Source organism: Nyctibius grandis, chromosome Z (assembly GCF_013368605.1).
Source record: "Nyctibius grandis isolate bNycGra1 chromosome Z, bNycGra1.pri, whole genome shotgun sequence".
In the NCBI taxonomy this organism is placed as follows: Eukaryota; Metazoa; Chordata; class Aves; order Nyctibiiformes; family Nyctibiidae; genus Nyctibius; species Nyctibius grandis.
Window position 1 is genome coordinate 94,973,141 of NC_090695.1, and position 17,179 is coordinate 94,990,319.

The following is a 17,179-nucleotide window of genomic DNA, read 5'->3' on the forward strand; positions in this document are numbered from 1 at the left end:
GCAGGTGCATCCGGCAGCACCAGATGTTGTTTGGCTTTACCACAGTTTGGGGAGGGAGTTTCCCAAAGACCTACAGCTGGTGAGCAATGGGCTGAGATCGGGGGCAAGAACAGCGCAGGATGGAGGCAGGAGACCAGTCCTCGATTTGACTGGCAGGATCATGCAGAAAACAGAGTAAGAGAACTACAGGAAGGTAGAGGTTTTCGTTCACCACTTGCTAGAGATGCAGCAGCGTGGCCCTGCGATCAGAGAACAGCACACACGAAGAACTAAAAGGAACCTGGGGTAGCCCGGGGCAGGGCCAGGAGATGAGCCCACGCTGGGCTGCAGCACCAGCTCCTCCAGCACCCCGTGTGACGCTGCTGGAGACACGTCTATACATTTCACTGTCTTCTGAAGGGGGACGCCTTCACAGTGGCTGAGCTGGTGGTGTACCCCCCGCCCCAGACCATTTTTCCACACTTGTACTTCTGCTGGTGAAAATGAACAGTGTGTGTTCACTGCTGCTCCGGTGCAGCACAAGCAAAGAAGCAGAGGGGGCTCGGGGGGGTATCCCACGCCGTGCACATTTCCACAGGCTGACAGACATGTCCCCCAACTGCTCCAGCATCTTCTGCAGCAGTGCCTGTAGCCCCCGGAGGTCCCTGATATGTGGACAGCCCCACAGCAGGTCCCTAATACAAGGACGGCCCCACAGCAGGTCCCCGATACGAGGACAGCCCCACAGCAGGTCCCCGATACGAGGATGGCCCCGCAGGCTCCAGCCCAGCTCTGTGCCCCCATCTAGGCTCCCCCCACCGAGCACCCAGGAGGGGCACAAGCCACCTCGTTTCTAAAGCAGGATTAGTGCAACTTCCCCTGGAGGAAATGTCCGTATCGATCATTTTTCTTGGGAGGTTCCTTTGAGGCTGTCCAATTCCATTTTAACAGTCCAGTCTTCAAATCAGATTAGCAATCCCAAAGTCTATGATTTCTAACAGCAACCAGATCAGGCTGCGACTCTCAGCAGAGGAGGAAAGCAGCCCTGCTGATACCTCTACACACACCTCATCTCGCAGAGCAGGACTGACACTAATAATTTGATTTCTGTAGTACAGGGCACTCACGTGCCTCTTCCTTCCATCCTCTACTAGTTATTAGACTTTATGGCTCTATGACCTGTCCTCGCTTCATGGATCTACCACAATGTATGAAAGGTAACAAAAATTCAGGCAGGTTTATGAAAAAGGAAAAAAAAAAAGAGAGAAAAGAAGAATCAATAAATAGGAACAGTGGTTTTAAATCGTTTATTTTTAAAACATGAAACCCAAGCTGAATAGAAACCACAGAAATTACATTTAGGTTTTTTGTTTAGTATTTGCAAACCAAAAAGTTACAGTAAAAAATAGCTACATTACAATCAATAGAACTACAGAATTAAAAGTAAAGATACAAAAATGGGCTCAATCCTCTTTAACCCTCACAATTTAAAAACATTTTGGGTAAGTGCAGGAACACTTGAAAGAAACTAGCAGATCCAAAGTTTTAAAAAAAATTATATATATTTATATATTATATATGTATATAAAGTGGTATGATATACAACCATTATGGTTAAGAAGAAAAAACAGAAAAGTTACAAAAAGGCCAGGTACATGTTCACCATTAGGTTTCTGTGCACAGTGTCCAAGAAAATAAACTTCCCTCTGAATGATGTGAATAAAACTCATGGGGCCTCCCATTAACAAGGGACCTGAGGCACGCGACGTGACGGCTGGGCACCTGCACCTGATGCAGAGGACAAAGAAAGAAATGAAGCTTTTCTGGGACTTCAGTGTCCTCCTGGGTGGAGGCCACTGGAGAAGTCTTGGTGTGAGATCAGAGGAGGAACAGGAAGGAAGGAGTTGGGAATTGCATAGTGAGGAGCAATGTGGTTATCAAATATGCAGAGCACCTAAGAGCTTCATGCTACAGTTATCCTCTTTAGGAAAGGAGTATTTTGAACTTTCTGGTTGATACATCAATTTATGTTCCACTTTGTTCACGCATGCAGCCACAGGGGCTGGGTGAGCACCCGGGAGCTCCAGGCCACCACTTACCCATCCCTTCTCTCTCCCAGCTGGGCAACACACTCACCATCACGGCTCGGCAGGAGATCCCGCTCTCCTCCCCAAAAGCACAGATCACTTGTTAGCCATCTAGGAACTGCTACCAAAACATCCCACGCTTCTGCTGAGCCTCCAGGAATGACTAGGGAAGCCATCCATAGCATGCACACAAGTAACTTCTAGAAAAGGGGAGTAGGCTGTGATGAAAGAAGCCACCTGGTTAAAGGTACAGATTAAGTCTTGTCGGGCCTCTTCTTCTCAAGGCATTAAATCTACTCCTTGGTATCTGCCTGGAGGGCTCTTCCCCTCCCACACAGAGATGTTCACTCAGTTACACTAGCAGACTTGTTGAGTTGGGGAAGACCCTGGCTTCTCCTTGGTCCCTAAGTAGGAAGTACTTCAAAGACCCTTCCCCTCCCTAGCTAAAGGAAAACCCACCCACCACTGAATCAGGTGGGGTGGCCAGAATCAACAAGCCAAGACACTTCTCTCTTCAAAGGGCTCAGCATGGTATTTCAGTTGCTGCTAGAAGGAAGAGAAGGTGGGACCAGAAGTGAAGCATGGGTTTATCCACACAGGTACCTGTACCTTGCTCTTATGGGTATCCACCCTCTCCTGTCTGCTATCACCCTGCAGCACCCAGAGCTCTCATGAGCGATGGTTAAGCAGCCCCCTGAGAAATGGTTTACTCTCAGAAAGGCCAAACTCTTCATGTGAACACTCAGTATTTTCAGGGAACTGCTATGGAAATCCTAACTTAGGATTGCTTAAAACCCCATGCACTGTGTCCTCCTCAAAGCACTCAAATGAACGCCCTTGCATCTTGGCTGAGATGACTGTACACGGAAAATTAACACCTATCAAATGGAGAAAACTTAAAAAGGACAGGAGGGGAAGGGAGCACTCCATCCTTCACATTTGGATACATGGATGCACGCTAAAAATCTTAGCTTGAACCCTTTTATCAGCACATAAAATGAACTCAGTTTAATAATACATACAGGATACAAACACTACAGTTATATTCCCAAGACAGCACAAGAAATTCACAGCCAAGTCTTGATTCGATTTCCTTTACAGTTACAATGCAGTCTTGAACACTGGACACGAGTCCAACATGCTATTTACATTTCACATTGTGGAGATGTTTGTGTGCTTGGAAGAGTTCTCAGTTCCAAAAGAAAGTGTCATTCACACATGATGATGCAGTGGAAATAAACCAAGCCAACCAGACAAGCCAATGACCACATTTGTGCTTCTGAAAAAGTAACATGAAGTGTCTTCACCAATGCAGTCACCTTCAACTGGACAAGCTGCCTTCCATTTTGCAGTCAGCGAGGTGTCCAGAGGCCAATCTCAACTCCCCTGAATTCTGGACCCTTTTGCTAGCAACCAGTAAATGAGTAATGTTCCAGTAAGGTCAGCTGGGACACACCAAGTGATATGGCCTTGGCATTTTGTCACATTAAAACCAGAGAGACACAATGGAAGAGAGAGAAGTCTCTACAGCTTTACCTCCTACAGCTTGAAGAGTTTGGACTCCCTCAACCATGAATGCCATCTAGAACAGATGAGTCTTTGCCAGATAGCACCTGCTGTTCACCCGAGAGGGAGGCACAGAGTCTGGGAGATCTTGGCTTTTGAAAGTCCACTCCTCAGACAAAATGTGACCAGATGGATGAGGCTGATTATGTCGCAGCCATAAGAATAGGCAAAGGCCATCTGTTCTTCAGCAGATCCGTTCAGACCAGCCTGCAGAAATGCCACACTGTTGCTCAAGGTTCCAGTAAAAAAAAAAAAGTAGTAATAATAATAATAAACCAAAAGAAACCAATTTGTCTGTGTTTCCTATCCAGCGCTCTGCACAGCATGCAGCGGGGCAGCAGAGTTCCAGGATGCTTTACAAAAGTGCAATATCCATGTCAAGTAAAGGAAGTGCTGGCTGGACAAAGGGACGCAGCTCACACTGCAGTCACGTCATGCTGGCCTCCAGAGAGCAAAGTGTTATCTCCGTAACATTCTTTCCAGTTATGTTTTGAAGTCACAGAGCACATATCTCCACCTCTGTGCCTTGCTGCAAGCCCCAAACACTGTCAGAAGTTGTTCTGGGTGTTACGAGCGGCTATGCCAAACCTTGGAAGGAAGCAGGTCAAGGTGGCTGCTCCACTAGATGCTGCAAACAAAAAGGCATAGGCTCGCTCCCCCGTTAGCCCTGTTGGCACAGACAATACCACTGTGACAGTTTAGATCCAACCCAAAGTGCAGTCACACGCATGTTCAGGATGCTTTCTGTATACAGAAAAGGTCAATATACAGAAGCACTTGTTTTCACAGGGTTCCCCACACCCTCCAGCCTTCAAAACCCTTGCCTCAATGAGTAGGACCTGGCCACAGATTTTAGGGCAGCTCCCCTAAAACTGATAGTGTAAGTAGCAATCCGAGCACACCCTTGCAAGGAGAGATGATGGCAGAACAACTCAGTTTTAATAAGGATTATATGGCTCTTGCTTCTTTCTTCGAAGCGAGGGGAAGGTTCAGTTCCCCCCAGATAGCAGTTGCATGTTTTGGGCCCTGCAAGCTAACCATGCCACGTGCCTGCACACCCAGCTCTCCTGGTAGGCTTTAAGACAGGGTGGAAAACCTGGTGCTCATGAACCACAGTGTCCCTCCACACCACCTGTGACCACATTTCCCTGCCCTTGTTAGTTGTAAACAGAGAGGTATGTTTCAGTGTGAAGCCCATTAAATGTGTCTGAAAGGGCATACTCAGTCCTGAGCAAGAAAACCCTGCTTCCAGAGGTTTACGGTGAAGTGTGAAGTTTTCTCCAAAACCTTCTCTTCCTGGCTGCATGGTGGTGCCTTCTCCCTGTCTCCCTCACTCCTTTGAATGGTAATAGCTGTCCTACAGCTTTTGCAGTCTGTTAGTGGTTTCTATCTTAAGAGGAGTCTCAAAGCTTGCTCTTCCACAGAGCTGGTACCATTTTACAGCAGATACCATCATCCTAGTTAGCTACCTGCTAGGAGCAGTTCCTACCTCACTGCAAGAAGGCAACTGACTTGAGTAAAGGCAGATTGGTGGATTCTGTGCCCCGTACAGCAAACATGGGGTAAACAGACACAGAGTCTGAACATCACTGCGGTGAAGACTGCCTCTGCCAATGGCTCAACTCCAGTTTGAGAGATGTTTCCTACTTTATTTACTCTGCCAGTTATTTAATATAATGCTCAGCAGCTACACTAAGATGTCCCTGCTCAGAGGTAAAAAGACAAAAAGGAACATCGTAGTTACCCTACTGAAAGGGCAGTACTCGATAGTACCTCCCAAGAGGCAGTCTCCTCTTCCAGTAGGAAGCTGTCAGTGCCCTTCAGAGCACTGCTCTTCAGTGGAAAGTACAGCACCAATGGAGGATGTTGCCTCTGCAGGCACCCAGCTGCCCCTTTGCAAGCCTTGTTCTGCCTCATGTCTAGAAAAATGCCTTACATGTGCCTTAATATGGTCAAATAGTGGTTAGCAACGTGCCTTGAGAAACAAAACAAAATAAAATAGAATAAAATAAAAACCTGTTCTGACAGTCACAATGTTCTCCAGATGTCATTTGGGTTTCTGATTCTGGAACACAGAAGAAGATATACTGACGATCTTGTGAGTTTGTTAGGACTGAGGCTCCAAAAACCTCCTTCAATGCCAGTTCAGCAACCCTGTGCTGTAAATTATGATTTTTAAAAAAAAAAAAAAAAAAAAGAAAAAAGAAAATGAAAAGTCCAGCAGAGTTCACAGGTCACTCCTGCAGGGAGAGCTTGCTTTTGCTATAAATCCACTGGTGCTTCCAGTCTCTCTTACTTTTGCAAGCTGACTGTCCCATAAGATCTAGCATCAGAGAGCTGAAACTCTTCAGTGCAAAAATACACCCCCCATAAAGTCTTACAAGTCTTTTCCTGGAAAAATTTGGCACCAAGTGGGTGACTGGCTCCTGTTTGATCTGTGTGTCGGCCTCGGAAAGGCAGCACCCAGAATGCCATCTGCAAGTACCTGGGCTTCCCTGATGGAGCAGAGAGGTCAGGTTCAGAGCAATGGACAGGGTAGTTGACTGGTGCTGTGACCCCCTGCTCCTCCTCGAGAATTCACATGCTAGACATAGTGGGAAAGAAAAAGGCATTTTCTTAATGGATTTTTTAAAAAAAAAACTTAACCAGGGTAGTGGAATGGTTTGCTCTAGAAGAGCCTCAGGCTCCCAAACTACAGTGGATATGCAGTGACACCACGAGGCAGGAGTTTCCCTCCTCCCTCACGCAGGGCACCGGACCAGAGGACTCCCACCAAAACGCTGCATTGCGCATTGACTCAGCATTCCCTCGTGGCACGCTGGTCACAGGCACGGAGCCTCCGCTTCTTCAGTGTTTGACAGACTGCTGGTCCCACTGCAGAAGTGAAGAAGATCTACCACCATCTTTCACCAAGTCCCTCTGCGGAACAGAAGGGGAAAAAAGGGGGCAGAAGATATTCACCAACTTTTTCTGATAGGCTACTCTGACAGTCAGCCCCAGGCAGGTGGACCCCGTTTCTCGCCGGGGTGCTCTCAGTTGCTCGCCTGCACGTGCTTGCTCTCTCTTGCACATCAGGTACAACAGGTGAAGGCTTAAATTCAAACGGGGCTTCCACTCCAGTGGGCAGGTACCAGGTCGGAAGGGTGGTCGGGACTGGAGAAACAGAAGGAGCTGCACTGGATTTTGGGCAGAACAGCAGGATTGTTCTACGAGGACAGCACAGGGGCACAGCAGTTGGCACATTGTTTAGTCTGACTGCACGTGTGGGTTTTGTTTTTTTTTTTGCTTTTGCTTTTTCATTTTAATGCACACTGCCAGCATCTGGACGAGGTTGGTTGGTGGCGAGGTATTTGGCTCTCATGCTGGAGGTGTACTGGAGGAAGACAAGACAAAAAACAAAACAAACACAAGAGAAAAGTAAGTCAGAATGACTAATGTAAACACAGAGCCACAGATCACAACCACCTCCCAGCATAAAATGGTCTGTATTTACAGCAAGCATATCAAGGAGCTGCTGGCTTGGTCTGACAAGGAAAGTTTCACAAGTCACTGCATAGTCCAGTCCGAGTAACATACTGTCAGCCTGCTGCAAGGATGCTGGTCAAGTCAGTGCTAATGATTTATCTAAGCTCTCTACAGAGAAGGAAATCCAATAGTCACTGAGTTGAAATACACCATACTTTGCTTGGGAGAAGAGAGGGAAACGGAAACGATGCAGATGTAAAAACCCACCTTCATCCCCTCTCAGTCATGTTATTGCTCTGAACCATGCCAGAAAAGGAGGTTGAAAAGAAAACAGGTGTGCACTGCATTTTTACATTGCATTTTACTGCAACGAGGGCATCAGAAGACTGCATGCACCACCGATGGGCAGCTTGAAAGAAAAGTGTGGAAGAATGAATCTCTGAACAATTTATGCCCACGAAAGAACAGACCCTGTCAGGCTGGAAACAGGCTGCCATCAAACAAGATGATATTAGCTAACAGTTATCAGATGGGTAATGATCCACTGTGGCTTGGGATCCAACCTGTGTACCATGCAGCAGCAGACAAGACTCCAGCTTGTGGGTGAGAAAAGAAAGTCAGAAAGATGAGAGGTTGTTTTGGTTTGGGGGGGTTGTTTTTTCGTATTTTCTTTTTTATTCTAAGCAAGGTAATCCAAAACAGCTCCCAGAAGCTACTGAGGTAACATATGCCATTCAGCTTTGAATAACGAGCTGAAAAGCATGTAAATAATATCCAGCAGTAAGAACAAAAGACTTTACCTCTTTATGCCAATGTGTTCAATGCCTTCATCACGACCACATTACAGCTTCTGGGATTCTGCTACCATGATACTAACAACCAAGCAACGAGGACAGACATTTTATTCCTCTTTTTATACCAGCTGGAGCTTGAATAATTCTATAATGCCCACATCTTACTTCCCAAGAGTGCTCTTCAGCATACTGACTTTTTATCACCTTTTAAAACTGAACCACATAAAATAGCCGGTTAAGCTGGCAAAGAGACAACTGAAAGGCAGTTCCACACCAGGAGGTATGATTTATCTTGCCCACTGGGAAAGAACATTATGAGGCATCTTTCGGCTCTCAAAAGCTCAGCTGTCCAAAGGGGTTTTCAGAGAATTAACAGTATTTTATCAGTTTTCCTTCAAAGACTGACCCAGGCTGAGCCTCTGCACAACAGAAGAGAGAAACTGCTCCTTTGGCAGAGCTGACCCCATCGGCACAAGATGAAGACACCTGTGGCTTATTTGCACACTCATCTTTTAGTGTCTTCCATAATTGGAAAACTTTCTGCAGAACATGTATCTTGATATAAAACTCTGTCCCAGAAATGGCATCTATATTTAGAAGACAAAGGGTACATCTGTTCTTTCTCTTTTTAAGATGTATTTTTTGACAGCGAGAAGGAAAAAGGTAGAAAATACCAAGCTGAGCCAGTTTAAGGACTCTATTCTACATAGTTTATTAAATGTGATTACTGTTTCAGCAATAAAGTTTAGGGCATTATTAAAACACATGAGACTAACCCAACGGGCTCAGAGAGGCTTAGAAGTCAAAGAACTTTCTCATAGAGTAAGTAGGGCACGTTTCAGGCAGCAAAATGCTGAAATTACCAGCCAGGCATCATGCTAAGAAGAGGGCTTTAAAAGGAAAAATGCACCTGATTGCTCATTTTCCATTTGTATTCTCTATGGTGACATGTGAGAGGAGATGAGTATGAACAGAAAACTTCCAGGTGCTACGGTTTTGTAAGAAGTATTTAGAAAAAAAAAAAATCTCAGATCATGGAAAGTTATTGTGCATCTTCCTGGACAAGTCGTATAGGTTCAGCACACAACATGCAACATCAACTTTCTTTAGAGCATTAAAATCAAGAAGGGCCACTTGAAGAACTGCATTTCAAGGATGTACAAAGTACACTCATCACGGAGGGAGAAGTCAAAAAGAATTCACTTCTTCCTCCACCATGAAAATACCCCGCAGTTGTTTAAGTGTCACTAAAACAAAGTAATCAGGAACACGAGATCTGGACAGTCAAACCTACCTGCAATCCACCACAAGGAACAAATCAAGACTCCGAGTAGTCAGAGTTAGGGCTGATGTTCTCTCCTTAACTCAGGATTTTTGCGCCTTTTCACCTTTTCCCATTACAGTTTGAACCAGTTACTCCTTCTGTTAAAGCGTATTTCTAATGACCAGGATAAGTACGATTGAAACCTGGCAGTAGAGAGCCAACACCTCACTGCGCACCTCATAACCAGCACAGCTCTATCAGTGTGCACTGGATCTTCAGTCACTGCATGTATGAATGCTTTGCTCCACATGCTGCTGACAGCAGTCCCTTGTCCAAGTCCTTCAGTGCATCCTCTGCTGGGAAGCAGAGGAAAGATGCTGTGGAATACACAGATCCCAACATCTGGACAGGCCAGCAGGTGAAGATGTATCAGCAGACACTTGCCAGTCACACAGATATGAAACCAAACTATTTTATCCATAGTTAAAATAACTAAGTCTTTAGCTCCTTTAAAAAGTACTTCTAAAGACTTAAAGCCTGAGCACAATTCAGAGCGAAGGAGATCTTGGACTCTACTCTGTGGTAACCTGGATACCGTGCCTGACACAGCTATAAGGTATACAGTTGCATTTAGTTTCCTTTAAAGAGGAGCTTTCATAGAAGGTTAAAGAACACGTACAATGCAGTCATTCTTCCAGTACTCTCGCTGGAAGTACCCACGTGCCTGTACACCCTCATTTACCCTTTCAAAAACAGCACGGAGGACAAGTCTCAACCCATACCTTCACCACACTGTCAGCTACCCTAACGAGAGTACCTAAAAGACTTCTTGTTACCATTTATCCAGGTGGCTTGTGCTATTCAACACAGCACACCTCTCAGTCACTCACCAGTCAGCTAGGACAAACACAGCTGATCGCACACAAGTTTATTTTTGCATTTCTCCAAAGAAAAAAACCGTCTCCTTCACATTCAGCCTTGTTGAGGGTATAAACTTTCATAGGTATCGTTTGCCAGCACATACTAGTTAGGTGCTTAACACTTATAGCCTGTGTACAAAGGAATCATTGGTTGCAAAAAAAAATTAATGGGAATAATCAGTTAATTTCAGAGACCATAAATTCTACCAACTCCTGTGAACTGTGCAGACTGTGAGTACTTCACAGCTAACTGAGCTATGCTGGAAGATCACTTACCATATGAAACCATGACTCTGAGTATAAACCATTTACTATTTGTGGTTAAAAAACCCACATGTATCTCTCTTCAGCCGCCCTGACTTTGATTTCCTGCCAGAGCTATTCAGGTCATCCAATAAAGACCAAAGCTTCTGGATTCAAGTTCTTAAAGGTTGATCCACCTCTCAAATAGCTAGAGCACAGTAAACACACAGGGTTTGGTATCATTATGTACAGGAGGTACAAGATGCAGGGAAACAGCCAATTCTAGCCAGTGGGTTCTGAATTCAAAGGGACTTAAGTTTTCCATGTCAAAAGAACAGAGCTTCTGTTTGTTTTGTTTGTTTTCAAAGTCTTCGAAAGAATGCAATGCCTTTTTCTTAGCCCTGCACATAGCCACACTAAACTCTGGGTGTGATTTTAGGTAAACAGAAGACAGTGCAGACTGAGATCAGGTCGTGTTTCAGCCCAGAGGAGATTTCAAGTCCAGAATGCAGACAGCAGAGTTTCACCCCCCCCAAAGTAATATTTTATTTCATGGAATTGACCTAACCTCACTTCAATACCACCTGCAGGAACCAAAAAGCAGAAAAATCACCATAAGCTGACGTCCAAGAGCAGCCTTTGCAGGACTTAAGACTGAAGAAAGTCGTAACCCATTCAAGGGTGCTAGCACCATGCTTCAAGACAAGTTTGTTTGTGTTTATGCACCATGGCAGAGGGCATCAAGACACCCAATTCAGACAGCACCCTTCCCAGCATGTCACAATGCAGGCAGACAAATGGCAAGAGGCAGCAAGAATGCAGACCAAGCAGCAACATGACGGAAAGGAATCCAATGCAAAGCTGACAGAAATCCCACCAAGAACGGCAGAAAAGAAGGAACAGCAGCTTTATGGACATGTATTTCTGGGAATGGAACGTAAGATACGGGTCATTGACTGCATGAGCCAAAAGCAACAGGCCCTCTGTTCCAAGTGGAATCAACACCTTCCAGTTACTGTGTGACTGTAGTTCCCTTGAAGGAGCACTGTCCTTCAGACCAGGTGAGTTGCTTGGTAACTCTAATTACACTCTATATTCAACCAACCTAAAAAACTACAAGGCCTAATGCAGATCACCTACTCTTTCTGTAGGCACGTGGCTTTGTCATGGACCACGGCGAGGGAAGAAACACTGGCTATCTTGGAGAACATCAGCAACTACAGCCCATTAGGAATTCAAACAGTGAAATGGTACCAGGAGGGTCCTGTTCACAGAGCCTGTGGGACATGGATGGGATGATTTGGACACACACAGAACAAAAAAAAAAAAAACAGTAAAAGGTTTTGAAACAGAATGAAACAGATCTTAGTGCTTATGACTGGACCCTTTGGGGAGGTTTTTTTAAAAGTTGCTGCCTTCTGACTTTAAATGCAAGGACAAAAGGAGAAGCTGCACACAGATCTAACAGGCAATGAAGTAACTCTTCAGGACAGGCCACCATTACCAGCTAGGATCTTTCAACAAATTAAAAATCCTACCAAGGAGCTAAAAAGCTTGTGGCAGGTAAGTATCAGTGGGTTTGGGCACATGCTGTTATGACCAGTCAAGACAAACAGAGCAGCAGTAGGGCTCAAGGGAAGCCAAAAGCTGAACTAAGACAACCAGTTCTGACTGAAAAGCCGCTAGATTGGTTCTTTTTACTTCTAGAAAATGGCTTCTTGTGATGGGACAACTTCTGTTCTGCATTTGAACTGCAAGATTAGTTCTACATTTGAGCAGCACCAAGTGTTCAAGCTGTTCTCAAGTGTGGACTCTGAATTGAAGCTGCTGTGAGTTAGCTTTTGTGAGGGATGGGTGCCTAAAACCCTCACAACGTGCACCAGAAGCCTTTGCGAGGTTAATACTGCTCCTTGAGTCTGCACCAGAGCAAAAACTGATTTTAATTTTTACCCTTGGCAGGAGGGAATGGGGTGGGAGGTGCAGAGGGAAGGAATGTGAAGAAATAAAAGGCACTGGCCTGGGATAAACAGTGCAGGGATGAAGGGAGTGGTCGGGAGTGGAGAAGGGGTTGAGCAAGAAGGACCTTTTTTCCAGTACCTGTTCCATTTGCGGGCGCTGTTACCAGTATGTCCGTGCACTGTCCGAGGGCTTAAGCTGCCAGCTCATATGGCTGCTACTGTCCATGGCAGCCAAATACAACTGTGATGACGCAAGAAAGAGAGAGAAAAAGAGAGTGCAGCCTCAACGTGCATGAAAAACACAGTGCAAGCAAGTGAAATGCTGTGGTGTGTGTCAGCGACAAGGTGGGCTCTACAACCCTAAGGGAATAGCCCTGTGGCAAGAAGGAGAAAACAGAAGGAATGAGAGAAGGGAAAAAAACAAACAAACGAAAAGTCAGGAAAAGTAACGGACAAACAATGCAGCAGGAACATCACATCTTAGTTTTCATCATCTGTTCACAGAAAGCTAAATGGAATATATCAGCTCTGCCCACCCACTGGACATAACCTATTTGGATAGCTATCCCCCTCTCCCCCCTCCCAAAAAAAGGCAGGTACAAGTGCATTGGTGTTCCCTTTTCATCTCTCTCCTTCCACAGATGACTTCTATGAAAAGTTACAATTCCTTCTGCCTCAGTATGGTCTCGGCCACCTTCTATGGAGAGCTGCAAATACAAAAATCCCAGAAAAGCCCCCTTCCCTGCTGCCTGCCATTATGAGAGTAGACTATTTTTCTTCTCTCCACTTCCCATCTACTATGTTCCTCCAGAAAACACGTTTATCCTACAGTCGGTTCCTTGCCTTGTCTAGGGAGACGCTCCCCTTGTCTATAGGTGCAGCACTGCACTTTACTCCTCCCCCAGCCCCTGCACTTCCCTATAGCCCATATTGATGGCTGCCAAGTCAAGTTACTCTGAAAAAAAAAAAAAAATCTCATCTTTATCCACTCTCAGAAACCAGCCTAAGGCACCAGGACTTAGATCCCCCCTCAGGGTATTAACGCAAACAGCTACTGAAGAACCAGGGAACTTCTTGCATAACTAAATCCCCTGCGGAAAGGAGTGTGCTTTCTCTGAAGCAGAAGAGCTGTAGGGCAAGGGGAAGCAGGACCTTGGTCTACAGACGCTGAAAGAACATATGCCTTGGCAGTACCAGAGGGACAGTGCCCTTCCTACAACAGGAAACGCCAGCGGTGAAGCATTTGCCACACGGTACTGCGTGCAGCGCATCAGCTCTTCTCCTGAGGACCATCTTGTTGCTGAGAGCAGATAATGCTACCAGAGCTTGCGATCAGAGTACCACCAGGGATCAGGAAAAACTCTTTGTGAAGGTTGAACAAGGTCTGGCCAAGTACAGAGACAAGGATCAACTCTCCACTTTTCCACTTTCTCTACAGCAAGATGAACTGGTCTTTCTGAAGTGAAAACAAGCATGTGATGTCCTCTTTTCCACCACAATTCCTACTCCTTCATGCTCCAACCTCCTCTTCCTCCCCTTCCCATGAATTTGAACCATGCACCAGAGAGTGTATTTTCTTTACCTATACGTGAAGACTGGTTGATTATTAAGCGTGCTACTACTCATCCTCTGTAATCACACCACCAAGTTAGTGAGGCATGTTCTCCAAGTTTTGGTGTAAGTAACGTTTACAGGATCCAGTGAAGGAGGGCAAGAGTCATCTAGTTCTTACACAGACATGAAGGCAAGCCCATGTTTTATCCAGCATACAGAAATGCTTATCAGGCCACTACAAGTACCAAAACCTTCCATGAAAGTTGGTTGTTTTTTTCCTCCATAGGAAATTAAATACAAAAATAGATTCTAAAGAAAGTAAAACAGTTGCAAAAGAAAGATTTTAAAAAAAAAAAAAGGCTGAACAAAAAAATAATACAGGTTTCATCCTACCATCTCTTTAGGGCAGATTAAGGAGAGAGGTTCAGCAATAACTCTGAATTTACTGTTTTAATAAGTTTCTTTTAAAACTTGAGGAACCAATGCCACAGATAGCAAGTACACTGCATGCAAGTGAATCATCCTGCTGAAGTCACCCACCAGGATACTCATGCACTTCAGTGGTGCCAGGACTGGGCCCATAGGCTTACCAGTGTTAACAGATTGAGTTTTGTTCTTTTTATGTGCAATGTCCAAAGTAGCATAGCAGGGTTTTATTCTCCATGGCAGGTGAGACATGGCTTGTCTATTCAAATTGCTGCCATTTATGGGCCAGATCCTGTGTTTGGCTGCACAATCAGCTCCCTTGAGAGTATACAGGAGTGGTAAACGTGTATTCCCCAAAGTTGCTGAAGCAGAGAGGAGCAGTAAAGAGAGACTTACTGAGGGAGGTGGGGACTCCCGGCCAATGAGCGGGGTATTCTCGCAACGGGGGTTCTGGAAATTTGCATTCTGGCTCCTAGGAAAGGAAGACACACATGGTAACAGGGGGCACATGCCACGCTTCTCTGGGGAAGGTCTCTGATGGTGACGTGGGACAGAGCATATGCACCCCCAGAACTATCATATCAGGTCAGTCTCCCTCAAAGCTTTTCTAACAGGCCAGGTGGATCCCCTTTTTCAGGCACAGGCACAAAACTAGCATTACTTTCCTCAGATTAAGCACTGTCTTTACACCCTTACTCAGAAGGGCCCACACTGAATCATGTCAAGTGATTTAAAAATAGATCCATGTGAAAATCTGCCTCCCTGCAGCATTAGAACTGCCAAGCTGCAGAAATGGAGATAAAATGAGGACAAATTCTAAGAAGAACAAAACGATGTGCCAGTCTAAAAAAGATAGGCCAAAGGCAGTCCAAGTGTGATCAGGGTTAGGCACTCCTGGAGAAAGGTCTGAGATCCCACCTGGACCTGGTAGCTCCAGACTGCATCAGATGTCAGAGCTGACTGGAAATATTGTGGAAGGACAGAGCCTGCAGGTTTTGTCTTGGCTCTCAGTCTCTCAGGAGGCTTAAAATCTTCTGGCAAGACTGCTCTGTCTGAAGAATTAAGTCTTCTGGTGATCAGAATCATTGTGTAATAAGGAGCCCAGACAATACTTTCCTACTTCTTTTCTCTAGACAGATTTCTAAATCCTGCAGGACAAAGCTGTTCACGTTTTGGAGCACACTGTCTAACACAACTCTTTCTACTGCAGCACTTCTAAGCTATTCCCTTCTCCTAGCAGATGCCAACTGGAAAACATGCCTTTTGACACTTGGGACAACATCCTTCACCACTTTCTACTGCTTGGTCGAAAGTGCCAGCCTCGCAGTGCTTAGCAACAACAGACATCAGAGCGAAGAACCTGGACAAGCCACAACAGAGCCTTCTTGTCGGGATACTCACATGTACTCTGTGACGGGAGCATTGCTGACTGTGTGTGCTGCTGCTGGAATGCTGGTCTCACTGCCATAACTACTCCCACAGCTATAGAGGCTGGGCATGTGCACTCTGTAAAGATTATCGTGTGTTTGTCTACTCCCTTGAGCAGCTGATTCTTCTTCCCCATCATCATCTGAGCTTCTGCAAGAAGGAGAAAAAGTTCCTCCTAGAACCTTACAATTACCCCACATGTGGGGTTTGCAGGAAACCATGGTAATCCTAGGAACCTCCCAACCATCTTCCACACCTCCACATTTATACCCATTTGGGATGCCTCAGGGTGGCAGTGTCAAACACAGCCTACACCACAGTGACTCAGACCTCCCACAGATACCATCTGGACTTTTACACTGCGTGATCCCCACAGCTTCCCTACAGTCTTCTCTCAGGGCTTGGCAGACAGCACAGTTCTGCAACTGCCTAGTCATACAAACAAAGGATGGACACACATCCTGAAATATATAGCACTTTAGAGAAAAAAAAAAAAGAGGCAGTGGGGATGTAGTGCCATGCACCCCACACGAAGTGTCCTTCAAAACTGCAATCTCTGTCCTTCCATTTCTTGTAGCCATGTCCAAAGAGCTTTTAAGGATAAGTCACTGTGGACTTGTCTGAACTTCCATTCTGGTTACACAGGGTCTGCTTCAGATTCTAACAACAGTTCAGAAATCTTTACAGAGACTAAGTTGCAACATCGTGTCTACAGGCTTTCTTCTCTTAAAAATGCCAGGATTTTAAATCAATTTTAACGCAGAACAGAGCCAGTTTGCCAGCTGGTTCCTTTCCCTCTTCCCATAGTATTCTCTTGTCCCTCCTATGTAATATACACTACTATTTTATCTCCCTAATTATGAGATGAAGCACCAAGATTTGAAATCTATTTTAGCAACACTTGACACAGCTAGTAAAAGGTTCTACAGGAAGCACTTTGTTGGTGGGGGAGACAGCATGGACATCGCTAGAACATCCCAAACATCACCTGCAGCTTCTGTACCAGAAGGTGGCACTGAAGATTTATTCAGGGAACTGCAGCCTGCACAGGCTCTTACAGGCAATAAAGTATGACATCCTCCACCTCCCAGAGGGACGCAGAGGAAAAAATGGTGCTCTGGGGAATGCAAGAGGGAATCCTTCAGTTCACAGCAGCGGCCTGAGCCTGCTGGGGTTGCCAGGGCAGGCAGCAGCCCACATGGAAGGCAGCACAAGAGATACCACTGTGTAAACCTTTCTCCTTCAAACGGCAGACTACCATTCTCTTCTTGATAACGCCTCTGCAGCTGCATGTGGAAGAGCTAAGGAAAAGAGCCATCTTCTTAAGTGCTATTCTGACGCATTTCCCAAGGCTTTCTCTGTGGGCACTGCAGGCCTGGCGGGCTCTGGCTTCCTGCTATTGTTTAGGATGTTCCATTTTACTTTGAACCTTGAGCCTGGGCTTAGACCACAAAAATCATGTTTCAGGACCACAGAAGAGAATTTGCTGCACAGT

At 45.5% G+C, this 17,179-nt stretch overlaps 1 protein-coding gene across 2 annotated transcripts in view; it reads right to left on the bottom strand.

The window, feature by feature from the left end:
* Positions 1 to 1,311: 1,311 nt before the first annotated feature.
* The window catches only part of TTYH3 (tweety family member 3), a 77,501-nt gene continuing 61,633 nt past the window's right edge, over positions 1,312 to 17,179 (bottom strand). The window contains exons 12-14 of one of the 2 annotated variants that reach the window (XM_068423354.1): positions 15,658 to 15,834; positions 14,653 to 14,728; positions 1,312 to 7,005 (exon numbers count right to left, since the gene is read on the bottom strand). In XM_068423354.1, the coding sequence (XP_068279455.1) occupies positions 6,934 to 7,005; positions 14,653 to 14,728; positions 15,658 to 15,834 (325 nt within the window). In that variant the 3' untranslated portion in view covers positions 1,312 to 6,933. The remainder of the gene's footprint in view (positions 7,006 to 14,652; positions 14,729 to 15,657; positions 15,835 to 17,179) is intronic. The other variant, XM_068423355.1, reaches the window with a different exon arrangement.